This window comes from Scardinius erythrophthalmus (genome assembly GCF_964197995.2).
Source record: "Scardinius erythrophthalmus genome assembly, chromosome: 10".
Classification (NCBI taxonomy): Eukaryota; Metazoa; Chordata; class Actinopteri; order Cypriniformes; family Leuciscidae; genus Scardinius; species Scardinius erythrophthalmus.
The window spans coordinates 3,882,471-3,900,642 of record NC_138230.1 but is presented as its reverse complement, the minus strand read 5'-3'; the positions used below and the strand labels follow the sequence as shown (position 1 = coordinate 3,900,642).

Genomic DNA, 18,172 nt, shown 5'->3' with positions numbered 1-18,172 from the left:
ACCTTTAAGTTCAATTTCCAAAAGATGATTTTTTATTCCTCTTTTTAGTCAACTTTAGCATGGGTGTCTAAACTTATGCATAGCACTGTATTTATTAGTACTAGTCTTTACTATTAGTCATATTCTTACAATTTATGTTAAGTAAAGGGGAAAAGTAACTTACTTGTGTGTTAACAAATTTTGTGTAAACGTGTTATAATTTGCATATATATATATATATATATATATATATATATATATATATATATATATATATATATATATATATATATATATATATATATATGCAAATTATTAATTATATTAGTATGTTCCATGCCTGGTTTTCATAGATTAAAATATAGCTTTTAAAATACGCCTACTGGCAATTTCAAAGCGGTTTAAAACGTCTCCCCTTAAAACGCTATTGGTCTCGACTATTTAAAAAGTTAAAGGAATATGACTTGGCCTAAAAAAAAAATTTCAGTCAGAAGAATTTTTTTCACTTTAATCCCTGTAATGTGAAATTTCTAATGGAAATAATGATTTTTATTTTCATTCGATTTTTTCCAATGTGTCTGACATAATTTTACAATATTAATGATAGATTAAACATGACTGGATGATGTAAAGATGTGACAGCCATGTTCATATACAGATATGTTGATGATTTTTGGGTACTTGCATAAAAAAAATGAATATTTGTTTACACTTTATTTTAAGGTGTCATTGTTACAGTGTAATTATATATTTAAGTAGATAACTTAAATAGACTGGACCTGTTAATGGTGCCGTGGATTAAGTGTCTGATTGTGAAGTTCTGCTTATCTGAGCTGTAGATCCTGAACTGAGAGACTGAAGAGTGTCATTGTTCTCTACAGGTTGTATGATTGTGGTGTTACAGATGAAGGTTGTGCTGCTCTGACTTCAGCTCTGAGATCAAACCCCTCACACCTGAGAGAACTGAGTCTGTCAAGGAATAAAGTAGGAGATTCTGGAGTCGAGCAGCTTTCTGATCTACTGAAGGATCCTCACTGTAAACTGAAAAAACTGTGGTAAGATTGTATCAAATTTCCCAACATAGTCCAACATGGTAAATAATGATTGCCATACAAAAAAAGAAAAAAAAAATCTACTGTGAAATTACTAATGGAAATGTTTTTTTTTATTTTCATTAGATTTTTTCCAATGTGTCTGACATAATTTTACAATATTAATGATAGATTAAACATGACTGGATGATGTAAAGATGTGACAGCCGTGTTCATATACAGATATGTTGATGATTTTTGGGTACTTGCATAAAAAAAAAAAGAATATTTGGTTACACTTTATTTTAAGGTGTCATTGTTACAGTGTAATTATATATTTAAGTACTGAGTAATATTAAGCAACTACATGTACTTACTATAGGGTTAGGGTAGGATTAGGATTTGGTTGAGGGTTAGTTGCCTGTAATTATGCATAATTTACTGTTATTACTATGGTAAGTTCATGTAACAGATGTAACAAGGACCTTGTTAAATAAAGTGTTATCGAATATTCTTTTAATTTTTATGATATGGAAACTAACTAATCAAGCAGTTTGTAGAAGCGGGTCTGAACCTTAGACTGGACCTGTTAATGGTGCCGTGGATTAAGTGTCTGATTGTGAAGTTCTGCTTATCTGAGCTGTAGATCCTGAACTGAGAGACTGAAGAGTGTCATTGTTCTCTACAGGTTGAGGAAGTGTGGTGTTACAGATGAAGGTTGTGCTGCTCTGACTTCAGCTCTGAGATCAAACCCCTCACACCTGAGAGAACTGGGTCTGTCTGAGAATAAAGTAGGAGATTCTGGAGTCGAGCAGCTTTCTGATCTACTGCAGGATCCTCACTGTAAACTGGAGAAACTGTGGTAAGATTGTATAAAAGTCTCAATGTTGTCTGTTTCTCTCCTGTGGTGAATAATGAATGATATAAAACAATAATGTATACAAAAAAGGTTTACCATCAAGTAACTGAAAAGGATGTTTAATCTTCAGTGGATTCTTTCCAAAGCTTCTGAGCTCATTTTACTTTTGAATGTTTTTGATAGTTATAAGATTGGATGATGTGAAGAGGTGACAACTGCTTTCATATACAAATCTGTTGAGGAGAAAGGAGAAATTCATATATATCTTATCATTTATATCAGTGTTTTCTGAACTGAGAGACTGAAGAGTGTCATTGTTCTCTACAGGTTGAGGGATTGTGGTGTTACAGATGAAGGTTGTGCTGCTCTGACTTCAGCTCTGAGATCAAACCCCTCACACCTGAGAGAACTGGATCTGACAGGGAATAAAGTAGGAGATTCTGGAGTCGAGCAGCTTTCAGATCTACTGCAGGATCCTCACTGTAAACTGGATATAGTGGGGTAAGATTTTATAAAAGTCTCAACGTTGTCTGTTTCTCTCCTGTGGTGAATAATGAATGATATAAAACAATAATGTATACAAAAAAGGTTTACCATCAAGTAACTGAAAAGGATGTTTAATCTTCAGTGGATTCTTTCCAAAGCTTCTGAGCTCATTTTACTTTTGAATGTTTTTGATAGTTATAAGATTGGATGATGTGAAGAGGAGACAACTGCTTTCATATACAAATTTGTTGAGGAGAAAGGAGAAATTCATATATATCTTATCATTTATATCAGTGTTTTCTGAACTGAGAGACTGAAGAGTGTCATTGTTCTCTACAGGTTGAGGGATTGTGGTGTTACAGATGAAGGTTGTGCTGCTCTGAGATCAGCTCTGAGATCAAACCCCTCACACCTGAGAGAACTGGATCTGACAGGGAATAAAGTAGGAGATTCTGGAGTCGAGCAGCTTTCTGATCTACTGCAGGATCCTCACTGTAAACTGGAGATACTCAAGTAAGATTTTATAAAATGTCCCAACATAGTCCTCTATTTTAATGGTAAATAATGATTGCCATACCAAAAAAAATAAATAAAAAATCTACTGTGAAATTACTAATGGAAATAATGATTTTTATTTTCATTAGATTTTTTCCAATGTGTCTGACATAATTTTACAATTATTAATGATAGATTAAACATGACTGGATGATGTAAAGATGTGACAGCCGTGTTCATATACAGATATGTTGATGATTTTTGGGTACTTGCATAAAAAAAAAAAAATATTTGGTTACACTTTATTTTAAGGTGTCATTGTTACAGTGTAATTATATATTTAAGTACTGAGTAATATTAAGCAACTACATGTACTTACTATAGGGTTAGGGTAGGATTAGGATTTGGTTGAGGGTTAGTTGCCTGTAATTATGCATAATTTACTGTTATTACTATGGTAAGTTCATGTAACAGATGTAACAAGGGCACTGTTAAATAAAGTGTTATCGAATATTTTTGTAATTTTTATGATATGGAAACTAACTAATCAAGCAGTTTGTAGAAGCTGGTCTGAACCTTAGACTGGACCTGTTAATGGTGCCGTGGATTAAGTCTCTGATTGTGAAGTTCTGCTGATCTGAGCTGTAGATCCTGAACTGAGAGACTGAAGAGTGTCATTGTTCTCTACAGGTTGAGGAAGTGTGGTGTTACAGATGAAGGTTGTGCTGTTCTGAGATCAGCTCTGAGATCAAACCCCTCACACCTGAGAGAACTGGATCTGACAGGGAATAAACTAAGAGACTCAGATGTGAAGCCGCTCTCTGATCTGGAGGAGGATCCACATTATAAACTGGAGAAGCTTGAGTGAGTAGTGATGATTAAAACTGTTCATATTTTAATTGAAAGTTAATTTAGTTTCTTAGTTTTCTTTCATTGTGATGGTGAATTCCTCACTATAAACAAGTGTAATAAGAGTTTAATTCTTAATTCTCTTTAATAGTTTATAGCAACAATTAAATATCTTCAAGTTTCTTTTTATTTCAAACAATTAAATATTTTGCTTTTATCATTGTCAATGTCAATTGCAATAAAAGATAATGGTAAATATGTATCACTAGTTTCTTTATCATAAATAAACCTGACCCAGTGACACAGAAAGAGGACAGTCATACAGGGTTATAGATAAGGGTCAAGGGTCATCATTCATGGTGACTTAAAAGCAAAATCAAAATCTGAATGTTTAAAAACAGCTTTAACAATCATGTATCGCAGTATTATATTATTTTCTCTCACTTAATCATCCAAGTAGTTTCTTTTAGTTGTTCTAAAGTTGATAATGCAATAATGTCACACACATTTGACTGTCTGTGTTTTACTTACAGGTTTTAGATGTTAGTCTGACCTTCTCTGGATCAGCTGATGGAGAATAAAGAGCCTCTACAGACACAATCACATTCAACAGAATCAACAGACACAAACCCACAGTGATCATCACACACACATGTGTGTGTAACTTACAGAATGATCCAATCCTTCATCCAAAGTCAAACAAGGAAACCTTCAACCAGATGAACTGGATGAATATTCTGAATGTTCAGATCCAATCTGACCTCTGACCTGTATTGCCTGAATCATAATCATACACTGTTCGCTCGTTGGCCAGAGGAGAACTGAGAGACTGAGTCTGGTTTCTGCCCAGGTTTTCTTCTCCATTCTGTCACTGATGGAGTTTGAGTTCCTGCACTGTCGCCTCTGGCTTGCTTAGTTGGAGACACTTAATATTCAACAATATTATTGATCTGCATTGACACCATTATATGAGAACTGACCTGAGCTGGACGATGACATCACTGTTTTCTCCAGAGCAGCTGTATAGATAAATGAACTAAAGAAATAACTTTTTTACAACAGAAATGAATCAACACTGAACTTACTTAAGCTGGACTATGGCACTATTTTCTTCTAGATCTGCTGTACAGCAGAAACAAACTCTGTTGCATTATTTTCCTGTTATCACTGTAAAGCTGCTTTGAAAATATCTGTATTGTAAAAAGCGCTGTATAAATAAAGGTGACTTGACTTTTGTTTCTACAGAAGTGATATTTATACTGCAAACGCTCTACTACAGACATCTCCATATATAAAATGTATTTAATGACTTAATTTGAGTAATTCAGCCCACCAAATATATTCAAATGCCTTTGATTATAGTATCATTCACAATTAAATCATCTATTGCCTTTTAAGCAATGATGCATCGCCACTTTTAAATGTTACATTAAAATCTATTTTTTAAATTTGAACTCATAATCTATGGACACCTTTCAGTAATAAAATGGTTAATCATGTTTTCATTTTCAGTTGCAGAATATACATTCTCATATGCTGTCTTTAATCTATTGCCAACTCAATATTACATCTTCTATATGAATGATTAACTGTATTCTATTATAAGTCGATTCAGCCGTCAGAGATGAAACTCAGAGTCCAGTGACCGTTCTGGACAAACCAGTGAAATCAACTGATCTGAGGTACAGCATTAATGTCTGGATGGAGAGATAGAAAGAACTAACTAGATCTTTCTATGTGAGGTTTATCTGTCAAATTAACTATTAATGCATGCCTCAGTTCTATTATTTCTGTTCTATTCTATTACTTATACCAACTCACATTACTTTTACCTCTTTAATTTGTGGTAATCTATTATTGTAATATTTTGTTCATGACTCTCCCCGCCATTGATGGAAATTTCCAGCTTTCCGTTGTAACACTTCAAATTAAAGACAAAATGAAACACAAAAAATAAGGGGGAACCACATCCAAGTATATTTGTCAAACAACCCCACATAGCAATTTTTTTCTGGCACAGCTCCGGTCCACACAATCACTTTTCCCTCGGCCGCAAAGAATGATGGCCCTGAAGTGGCCCAGAACTGGATTAGAGACATGCCGTTTGCGTCACCGCGGCGCGACAAAGGCTACCCTGATTCAAAAGCGATGCCAAAAGCACCCTTTGTTTCCCCGTGAAAGGAAGGATACATAAAAGGATCCTTAGCGGCCTGTCCTACCCCATAAATTAATGCGCGCCGATGACAACTGCATTTTTATTTTTAAAAAAGATGGCCGAGAGTTCAGTGGTGGATGGAAAATTCACATTTAAATGTATTATGTTTTCATGTACTCAAACAGCTAGTGAAACCATTGTTAAAAGCCACAAGTTTTTCTTTCTTATAAACTTCATCTTAACTCTGTCACCATTGTGTGGCTTCATTTGTCAGGTGGTTTGAGGCAAAACTTGTGCTAATATTAGTTTAATGACCTATTTGTAATATTTGCACTAGTCTTACCAATGAGAAGGAGGAGCAGAAGTGTGTGTGTGTTTATGTCTGTGTGTTCAAGGACATAAAAGACTGTATCTGTGTCCCAAAGTGAAGGCTACGTCCTTCTAAGGACCCAGCCTACCCAGCCGTCGAAGGACGCTCCGAGTCTAACCTTCGTAGGATTGTAATTGCCACCAGGTGTTCCCCATTATGCTGTCGCCTAGCAACGCTGAGATAGGAGAGCTGCCATCCTACGCGGCATCTATTAAAAAAATAAATGGAGCAAGACTACATCATTTTATTTTTTTTATTTTATGTTTTACTGGAGGAGATGGTGGGGATGTTGCATCCCAGGCGCCGCCGGGTGATGTATCTCCGGCTTTGTCAAGACCGTGGCCAGGTAAAGTAAACTGGTTTGCTGCATCCCAATTCAGAAGTTGCGTCCTTAATTGCTGGAATAGCAGCTACACAAGTTGAGACCGTACTTGTCATGTTATGATAGGCTACTTATGAAAAAAATACACATAAAGCTGTTCAAATGTTTAGTAATAGGCTAAGTTACCTTATGAAGATGCGATTTTTATGTATTTTATTCTCTTGATCATGGTGATCTTATTCAGGCATGATTCCAGCGTGCTTTGTTTTAACGCAGTCGAAGCATAAAACACAAAACAATAAATAAACACAGTGAAATATACCTCTTAAATAAATACAGTGAATATACCTCTTTAATATTAATATTTTTTATTTTTTCTAAATGTTATTATTGTATAAAATATTGTTTGTTTTCAAATTGGCTGTCAAACGCATCATTAAAAAAAAGCAATGTCAAGAACTGTTCCTTTTTTATTTCATATCCCAACACATTAAGTTACTTAAAAAATAAACAATGCACAGAAATGGTACAAAAATAATGTTTATTATTCATTTTAAATTAACTGTACACAAGTTTGAAAAAAATACATTTAATATAACTAAGATTAAAATAAACTGTACAAAACTTAAGTTTCCTCTTTCCATTTAATGTAAATAAAAAGAAAATCCTCTTTTACATATACATAAAAAAAAAACAATTTCTCCACCATACGCTCAAGAAGCGCAAACAGCCTGTCCATCCTCTCCCTGCTCTCTCGAGCTCTCCTCTCCTCTGCCTCCAGAGCCATGTCCTCTCTAATGAGGTCCAGCATCTCCTCCTCATAGTCCCGCTTTCTCCGTGCTGGTGCTGGTGCTGCGGGTGCGGGTGCTTCTGCTGCTGGTGCGGGTGCTTCTGCTGCTGGTGCGGGTGGTGGTGGTGCAGGTGTGGGTGCTGGTGCAGGTGCTTCTGCTGTTGCTGGTGGTGGTGGTGCAGGTGTGGGTGCTGGTGCAGGTGCTTCTGCTTCTGCTGGTGGTGCTGGTGCGGGTGCGGGTGCGGGTGCTTCTGCTGGTGCTGGTGGTGGTGGTGCAGGTGTGGGTGCTGGTGGTGCTGGTGCAGGTGCTTCTGCTGGTGGTGGTGGTGCAGGTGTGGGTGCTGGTGCAGGTGCTTCTGCTGGTGCTGGTGGTGGTGGTGCAGGTGTGGGTGCTAGTGCAGGTGCTTCTGCTGGTGCTGGTGGTGGTGGTGCAGGTGTGGGTGCTGGTGCAGGTGCTTCTGCTGGTGCTGGTGGTGGTGGTGCAGGTGTGGGTGCTGGTGCAGGTGCTTCTGCTGGTGCTGGTGCTGGTGCTGGTGGTGCTACGGGTGCTGGTGCTGGTGGTGCTACGGGTGCTGGTGCTGGCTCCTCACTGTGGCCACCCACTGCTGAACTTGACCCTGGTCTGTCCTCAGGGATTGAGGCGATGAGGACAGGGGGATTGGTAGAATGCCTCTGCCCCAACAGCTCATCCATGAGGACAAACCAGGGCCACGTTTCAGCAGTGGGTTTCCCACCCACTCCCTCTCCTGTCCCAGGACACTTGCAATCCTAAGGCAGAGAAAATTAACAATGGCTTGTTAACAACAACAGCACAATACATTTCAGCAAAGATGTGTGTATTAACTTTCTTAATTTGTATTTTGTTTTTGAGTTGTCCCTTTTTTTTTTTTTTGCCTGCATGGGGGTTACCTTCCCCTTTAGCCTAATTTTCTCCAGAATTGCTCTAAAAAGCAGAAAAGGGCAAATTATAACACAGGGGTGCAAATGAAATATTAACATCAGTGCATTGTTAAAACTGAAAAAAGACACATCAGGACATGCATTCAAAATAGTTTAGAAATCATATTTCTGGATACTCAAATGTGGTTAAAACCTTTGTAAACATTACTTGCATGACAGCACTACCAAAACACATAAAAGTGAAGCCCATTGCATCATCTACTGCTTTTCTTATTGTTGTGGGTTTTCTAGGGTGAATGATATTTATTATAATACACAAGTGAGACAGACTACTGCAAATTTTACAAGTAGGTGTTGCCTTACCTCCAAGCCACGCTGGCAGAGTTTTTCACCCCAGTAAATAAATGGTCGTTTTCAGACCGCAGTTTAATAAACACAGCGGTCTGCTCCTTGCTCCCTGAAAATTATTAAAGTAATTAGCACAAGTTTTGCGTCTAACCACCTGACAAATAAAACCACCCAATGGTAACAAAGGAGTTAAGATGAAGTTTATATGAAATAAAAACTTGTGGCTTTTGACTGTGGTTTCGCTAGCTATTTAAGTAAATGAAAACATAATACTTACATTTAACAGTGAATTTTCCCTCAACCTCCGAAAACGCCATTTTTTCAAATGAAAATGCTTTCGTCACCGGCGCGCAATGACTTATGGGGTAGGATAGGCCACTAAGGATCCGTTTTTGTATCCTTCCTTTCACGGTGAAAGAAGGGTGCATTTGGCGTCGCTTTTAGCCTTCGTCGCGCCGTGATGACGCAACTGGCCTTCGAATACGGCCTTCGAAGGATGCATAACTGAATTGGGACAGCCTTCATAGCGCTGCGGTGACGCAATCGGCCTTCAAATGCGCCCTTCAAAGGATGCAGTCTTTGAATTGGGACGTCCTTCGTCGCGCCTGATGCAATCGGCCTTCAAATATGGCCATCCGGCCTTCGAAGGACGCAGCCTTCACTTTGGGACACAGCTTGTAGCTGCATCTGATCACCGCTTCTAGCGCCTAGAGGACAGCTGCCATCCTGATAATTCATTTGATATAATTGAGTAAACCGCTATTGAACCAGAATTGGCTATTGTCATTTTTATGTTTTACATTTTACTGGAGGACATGGTGATGTTTCAGCCCCGGCGCTGCCGGGTCATGTATTTTTGGCTTAGCCAAGACCATGGCCAGTCTAGTGAAGGCTGTAGTATGCACTGATTGCTATTACGGTTCTAAATCACTTTAGAGGATTATTTACACCATTAATGTCCAGTAACTAGGAGAGGAGTAAAAAAGACAGAGTCACGAGTCAAATTCACTCAATGTATTAATTGGTCAAATAAAAGAATGAATAATTTTCTCACAATGTCAACAAAATGTAAATATGTCACAATAAAACAGCGTAGGCCTACGCAAAATAACCAAACAATAAAACAACCTGCTTTGATTCAAAAGACACAATGATGTTGAGATAAGGCAGTGAAGTGGTGTTAATAAGAGTACTCAGTCTTAACAAGTATTCCAGAGAAAGTCCACTTAATGGAAGGAGGGTGCAGATATCCTCAGACGCGATGCCTTCACATTGGAACTCGAACAGGCGGTTACATGTTAGTAGCAGTGGCGATTTCTTTAAGACTGCAAGGGAAGCTCGGCTTCCCCTATAATGTCAAAAAATTAATGGTCAAATATGTACTATTGTATTAACATTTTATTGACTAAAAATGCGTTAGAAAACGTTCATCTCAAAGACGAGTTCGTTCAGAATCAGTTACATAGGTCGGCTGACTCGATTTCCTTCTCATTCATTCCCGTAGCGTCAGGGACAGTGCATTTCCCTGTTGAAGCCCAGCGTCCATTGACTGTTTCTTTTCAGCGCTTCGAAACTAGACGGTCATTGGATAAATGCTGCGATTATGTCCCGCCCATGGAAGCTCAGCTTCTCTGGGGGTGAACGGGGAGTGGGCTGGCCTGGACGCTGGGCTTCCGCGTGATGATTGGAGGGTCTGTCGAAAGGCTGCGTCTACTTTTGTTTGACAGCGATTTCATACAATAAAAAGTCGCTGATGTTGAAGCTGTTCAAGCTCAGTCCCATCGTGGATTTTTCAAAGACAAACTTCTGCAACATATTTCTTGGTATTTGCTTGTCGAAATTGCTAGCCAATTTTCATAATACATTTCACACAATTATACATTTATACCTTTATTATATTATTACTTATTATATTTTATATATTATTAGTAGTAGTAATAATTCAAAAATAATTATTAAAATAATAAAAAAATATCTTATTATTAGTAGCATTATTATTATACTTTAATATATTATTATTTATACCTTTATTATATTATTACATTAATTTTTCACAGAGGATTTTCTTGAAAAGGAACGTAGAATTTACATATAAATAAATAAATAATTTTTATGATGTAGGCCGAAAATGAGCTTCCCCTCTTTGAAAGACCAGCAGCCGCCATCTTTGTCTGGTCCTGACAGGGTTAATGTGATGAGATATTAACAGTGAGGCCTGTAGCTTCCTGTGCTGCGATGTTCAGTGTGTGTGATGGGTTTGTGTGATATGGTCAGCTGGACAAACGTGGATAAACGTGCGGTTCTGTAATAAAACAAACAAACGCAATTAGTTTCTGTTACAATTCGTACAACAAAGTGCTGCGTCATTGTCACTTTCACATGACTGAACGCGTGAGACACTGCAAACGTGTGATAAGGGCATAATATTCACAACTTTCCCGAACTCTGACCTTTCCCATGATCGCTATGGCAATGTAGAACAAGCCGGGAACGAACTTCCGGTTTACTTTAGCCTGAAGATACTGCTATCAGAAAGCAAAAAGTATAGAAGTACCAAAAGAGGCGAAACTCAATAGAACGTCCCATTGCAACCAGCTGGGGCCGGTTTCACAAAGCTATTTTAGAGTCTATAGTGTTAGACAAGTCTAAAATTTGCTCATAGTCTAATGCAAGTTAGACTGTTTCACAAAAATAAAGACTGACTTAATTTAGACCAAAAAAATTAGACACCTTACCCCCAGGCTAACTTAGGTCTAAGACTCTATGTTACCTTGGCAACCAGCAGTAACACTCAGTTACATTACAAATGGCCAAAAGAAAAGGGAAAATGGCTAATAATTTAAACATTTCTTCTTGTTACTACATTCCCAAGTAAAATGTCCTTGTAACTGTTAGGGCCGTTACATAGTCAATGCGAGCAACGATCGACGCGCTCCCTTTCATACGCAAGCGTCACGGCCCAGCCAACACACCCATGTGGGGCCCAAACGGGCTGCAAATGGGCTGATATCCGGGGCCCACCTGGGCTACCCAACTGGGAACCCAGCTAATTTTGGCCGCGGTTTCCGTGGTGGCCCCACATGTGTTAGCCCAGATGGGTTGATGATGGGCTCTTGATGGGTTCCATATCGGGCCCATATGGGTAACCTAGGTAGCACCCATTTAGGGCCTACAGGAGTCTGCCCACATGGGTTGATGATGGGCTCTTGATGGGCTCCATATCGGTAACCTAGGTAGCACCCATTTAGGGCCTACAGGAGTCTGCCCACATGGGTTGATGATGGGCTCTTGATGGGTTCCATAACGGGCCCATATGGGTAACCTAGGTAGCTCCCATTTAGGGCCTACAGGAGTCTGCCCACATGGGTTGATGATGGGCTCTTGATGGGCTCCATATCGGGCCCACATGGGTAACCTAGGTAGCTCCCATTTAGGGCCTACAGGAGTCTGCCCACATGGGTTGATGATGGGCTCCATATCGGGCCCACATGGGTAACCTAGGTAGCTCCCATTTAGGGCCTACAGGAGTCAGCCCACATGGGTTGATGATGGGACCAAGATAGGTCATATCTAGGGCTCTTATGGGCCACAACGGGTATATATATGGGCTACCATATTTGTCTTTTTGGGTTACCTTATTTTACAGTAAACCCCTAAATACAAACATATGTAAACAATGAACAGAAACCATTACTTCATGCTTTACTTTATTAATAGAATATTTATTAACATATTATGTGTATTAACAGACAAGTATCAAAAGTAAAAGCTTTTGACAAACTTTATATTTCACAAACAAAAGTGCAAAAGTGCAATTTTTTTAGTCCTCTGTCAGAAAATTCTATATTTCACAAACAAAAACAAAAGTGCAGAATCTCAGTCCTCTGTCAGAAAACTATATTTCACAAACAAAACAAAAGTGCAAAAGTGCAGAATCTCAGTCCTCTGTCAGAAAACTATATTTCACAAACAAAAACAAGAGTGCAGTTTTTCAGTCCTCTGTTGTCGCTCTCCCAACGGCCCTTTGAAAAGAGAAAATTAATAAATCAACCATTTTTCAACTTTTGCAATTCCTTTTCACAGTTCAAACAGATGCGTCAGGTTAGTCTTTGGCTATTTGCCGATACCGATATCAATCTGATATTTTTATTTTATTCTTGAACTAATACTAATAACAATAAAATATATAGAAGCACTTTGCTTACTAGCCACCTAAAAACATCTCACTCAAATGGTGAACAAATACTTCTCCAATATAGTCCACAAAAAGAGTTGATAATTAAAGACTGCAACCTTTTATTCAGAAGAACTTAAGATGAGTTTGGTAATTGTTTCTGAATGATTTTAACATTTATTTGCTATATTTCAGATCAATATATTTGTTTTCCTTAAAATTTGAATTAACTTTAACTTTATTCCAATGCAATATGATGAATGATGGGACCACCGTATACTGTTTAAATAGGGTTGGATAAATATTTTTTGCTTTTAAACAGTGTGTGTGATTTTGGTTGGGTGACAGTTGTAGGTTAGCCTACAGTTTGACAAGAGTTTATAGTTTGACAAAAGCACAATGTTGTGTTTACACAAATATAAGTAGGCTAAACACTTTTTTACAGTTTTAATGATAATGACTTTTACCCATCTTGCTCTCCACCACGTGCCCTCGCTGTACGGTTTCCTCCCCTGTCCCTGGCACCAATTAGCCACTTTGACACTGCCTTTTCAGCATCTCTTCTATTAATCTGGTTTGTAAGGGCATTTTTTTTCAAGCTTCCTGTAAAATAGATAAAGAGCATTAGAGTGAGATTAAATTCCTTATTTGAGCCCTTGCAACTAAGCAGAAATCTCCACCATGTTAATTTTCAGGTAATACAATAATGGTATTGGTCGGATATAATATTCTGTCATACAAGACATTTTTGCTGCAAAAGTTTATTAAACAAACAAACAAACAAACAAACAAGGAACTGGTTCTGTACCTGTACCTGAAAACTACAGTTAATTTAATTAAAATTTGTAACTTTTGTCCAATTGTATTTACCTATGCTTGTAACTAGTGTATTTTTACTTATTTTATTTGTAGTACCTCACTTGTATTTAATAATGATTACCTTTATTATTTATTATAAACCATGAGTTGTGTGATTGCTACACCACTAATTAACAGTTACTTATCACTGAATTGGCAGTATACCTGGTCCATATTGTCATAATTAAGGGTATTCTCTATCCAGGTATGGACAATTATTTGCCTACAATCAAATTGATTTATGAAGAACTCAACTCTACAAAATAACCTTTGTTTGCACATTAATATGTTTAAACAGCGAGTAAACATACCATATACAACCTCAAACAGTTTGAGCCCCCGAAACTCTCGCTTTCCATGGCGGCCAAAAAAATTGTACTCTCTTGATAGGGAGTGGTCTAAAAGGAAGGCCATCATTCTTCTGGTGGCTTCATCCAATGTTCTTCCTCCAATTTCTGCCACCACGCCAACCTAAAGAAAAATAAGATTATCATAATGGGAATTAATTACGATTATCATCGGAAGTAGTAATCTACTATTTGCATAGTGTATTGAGTCCCTAAATACAACTCTGTTTTTCATAATTCCCAGGGAACACTCCCATAATACATGCAGTTGCCTCTCTAACAGATGTTTTATACTTGTACTTGAGTTATTAGCAAAAAAATCAACTAGACAGGAAAAATAAAATACGGCCTAAATCTAAAGATGAACTCTGGGAAGTGCAGTAAGCAGCCGAGGTAAAATAAATATGCCAGACGATTACTTCAGAAAACTTAAGGACAGTCCCCCCAAAAGAGGTGTGAGATGTGCTCAGTGCAAAGAGAGATTACACAAAATACTGACTTTTGCCTGAAGAAGCCTTTTTGTTATTATTTTGTGTACTTATTTCCTGTACTTTCTGCATCTTAATAAAGAAACCGAAAAATAAATTTGGGTGGTAATTAAAACTTTGCTAAAACAACTAAGCTTGTGGTGGCCTAAGACTTTTGTATAGTACTGTATGTGCAAAAACATTAACGATCAGCCCAGTAAATTTGCTAAATGGTCATATTAGAACATACCACTTGTTTGTGGAAGGTGGGGTCTGCCAATTTTTGCTCCATTTCAGCAACATCCGAGACTGTCCTCAGGGGGAACACAATATCAGCTGGAAGTGCTGTAACTGCACTTGCATCCCGTTGTGTGAGGAGTGACTGTATCATCCTCCCATGAACCCTTTGCGTCTCCTTTATTTCCTCCAGGATGGTTAGGAGACGTGCAAACATGGCATCTCTAAATGCAGGACTGGCACCTTGCAGAACTCTACAGGGGCGGTCTGGTGTAACAGCTGTTAAAGGTGTTGAAGGTGGAGAGGGCTGAATAAGTGCACGGGTCCTGTCCAAGTGGGTATCCTCCGGTTGGAGGTTCTCTGGCACTGGGGGAGGTAAATGCTGATCTCTAAATGCAGAACTGGCATCTTGCAGAACTCTACTGAGGCGTTCTGAAGCAACGGTCATTAAAGGAATTGAAGGTGGTTGAATAAATGGACGGGTATTGAGTGAGTGGGGAGCCTGCGGTTGGAGGTTCTCTGGAACTGGTGGAGGTAAAGGCACACTGGACGGATGATCATGCCCAGCACCACCGAGTTCCTCATCAGAGCTTGACAGACACACTGGCCTAGAAATGCACACAATTTCAAATTAGAGCTGTATATGTGCAAGGTAGGATAATGAATAATTATTATTAATAGTAATTATGGACATTCAACATTACAGTGTAATTGAAAAATATCAATTTCTACTTTCTACTAAATTTAAAACAACTTAAAATAATCTTCACATAAAAACCCATTATAATAAATGTCATATTTACCTGTAGCCTAGCCTTCCTGTCTAATAGGAAATATAGATAAATAGAATAAACACTTTACAGTCTTAACTGCATAATTTATCAATTAAATTTAGATTAATCCTTATTAAAGCTAACATTTTCTGTTACCTTTGTTTTTTATATTAACATTAATGACAGACATCACAGCAACTTAATTACTAGGCTGCTGTCACTTTAAGATCTGCCGCACATGATGCAGATCTGACACATCTCATTTCCTCACAACTCTTTACAGTCATTTAACGTTATTTAACTTAAAGGGATAGTTCACCCAAAAATTAAATTTGTGCCATCATATACTCACCCTCATGTTGTTTCAAACCTGTATGAATTTCTTTCTTCTGCTGAACACAAAAGAAATATATTTTGAAGAATGTCAGTAATCAGACAGTTGATGGACCCCATCGACTTCCATAGTAGGGAAAAAAAATACTATGGAAGTCGATGGGGTCCATCAACTGTCTGATTACTGACATTCTTCAAAATATATTTCTTTTGTATTCAGCAGAAGAAATAAATTCATACAGGTTTGAAACAACATGAGGGTGAGTATATGATGGCACAAATTTCATTTTTGGGTGAACTATCCCTTTAAGACATCTCTTATAATAATATTTGACAAATGGACACGAGTCATTTAGTGCACACGGTTCATGTGTGTGTCACATTGACAAGGCATTCTTTATTTGTCTTGTGGTACTTAAACGGCTTAAAAGAACGAACACTTTTCAAGAATAATTGTTACTTTTAAAATCTATGTATGCAATAAATATAGTCTTACTTTCTTTTGCGCTTCCCTTTTCCCATCCGCCTTCCAGAATCTGACTCCGTCTGTAAGTCTGAGGTCGCCTCGGCCTTTAAAAGTTTTTCTGTGGCGTGGGCATAGTTTTCTGTAGGTGATAGACATTTACCAATAAATATTAATAACTACTATTTCAGAAGCACACCTTACTTATGTTATTAGATATATGCATATTATTATTACTAGTCACCATTAAAAAAAGCCACATTACCTGCTTTTCCCAGGACGCGCACTTTGAACTGGGGCCAAGTAGGGTTCGGAGGAATTTCATCTTTTACTGCCTTGCTTATGTTGAGTCGTCCTGGTGGCCAGTAACATGTATCTTCCTCTGGTCCAGTAAACCACTTGCAGGGTAATATTGCCACACCTCCACCATCCAAAAAATCCACAACCGCAAATGGTAGCATGCTGGAAAAATGCAAAAGAAGCAGGCTAATGCAGCTGTGGGAATGCCACAAACCCAGATATATATGGCAAGAGCACTATTTTTCTTTTTAATTCCTCAACCGACACCACATGCAAGTCTTTGGATAGGTTTGAAACGAAGTGAATTCCAAGGCATGCCGAGTCAATTGGGTAGCTGAAAAAAGATTCATAGTTTTTAAAGAAGTGGCAGAGAACTTTGACAGTTTTAGAAGAAGAAAGCAAAATATTTCTCACAATGAGAATTCTTCCCCCTAAGGAAAAACAGTTATCGCCTTTACAGCAAGAAATGAATGTCTGTCCATCATTGTACTGCCTGTACTGCTGGCATGTTCCAAGTTCATCAGTCACTGGTCCAGAGAAATGGGGCTGTTTGAGAGGAGAGGAAATTGTTATTTTCTTCTGTTTTGCCACTCTTTGCTTTTCATGGATGCGCCTGACAATTTGCTGCACAGGATTTTGAGGCCTCCGTACAATCTTTTTAAGTTTACCTAAATATGTTTCGAATGGGAAACAGGAAACGCTATCCAAAGGACCAAAGTTCCGTGCATCTTGGGCAATGTGTATCAAAGAATGTATGTTGTATCCAACAAATTCAAGGCCATAAATAATGCCAAAATCTTGGACAAAAATCTTCAAAATATCTTCAGCATAGTCACAGTTTTCAGTGCACAAATCAGGGCTAAGAAGAATTCTTATTGATACAGACAAAAGTATAAAGTTTCTATACATCGTATTGGGTATATTTTTAAGTAGGACAACAGGACCAGTGTAAAGTAAAAATTGTCTCAATTCAGTTGCTTTCCACATACTAATTTCTAGAAGAGACCTTGGTTTCCTAGCAAAATTCCTCGGTAAATACTGCCTGAGAGAATCCATGAATGCAGAAATTGTAGTGAGATTTTTAACAGACTGTCTGCATTTCAGAGGCCCTTTTAACCAAAGATAAATCAACTGGCGCATCGCCCCCAAACACACAAGGTGCATATAATCAAGCACAAAACTTGAAACTAACCCCACACCTAACTCAGACAGGGGTGAAACTCCTCCTTGGTGCTCTTCATAACCCATTTCCCTAAATGTCTGATCAGTCCTTAGCTCTGCAGACAACTCAGGAAAAGACATTCTCCTATTTACATGGACACCTTTTTGAGTGCAGCGCTCACATGCATAATACCCGTTGTGACCCTTCACACATTTGAGGAACGCACGTGCTGGAGCATCACATATGAATGCATCAGGAGCAGCAACTGTGAAATGCACATCATTATACTGAATACCCTCCTGTACAACAACTTTAACATCTTGAATAAATTCATTTAAATACTCTTGCACATTTGATGGTTTTGTCACACCGGAGTATAACCCAATCACAAAAACATTTGAATTTGGGATCTCCTTAATCCTACCCAAAATAGGCCACAAACTTACATTGTTGCTGCGGAATAAAGGTAGACCA

General features: G+C 38.1%; 1 protein-coding gene across 1 annotated transcript in view; it reads left to right on the top strand.

The window, feature by feature from the left end:
- Window positions 1-18,172, top strand: part of LOC308697127 (uncharacterized protein) — a 377,069-nt gene that overhangs the window by 299,827 nt on the left and 59,070 nt on the right. Inside the window, exons 11-14 of the mRNA XM_081376240.1 lie at window positions 861-1,034; window positions 1,699-1,872; window positions 2,197-2,370; window positions 2,695-2,868. Coding sequence (XP_081232366.1) covers window positions 861-1,034; window positions 1,699-1,872; window positions 2,197-2,370; window positions 2,695-2,868 — 696 coding nt within the window. The remainder of the gene's footprint in view (window positions 1-860; window positions 1,035-1,698; window positions 1,873-2,196; window positions 2,371-2,694; window positions 2,869-18,172) is intronic.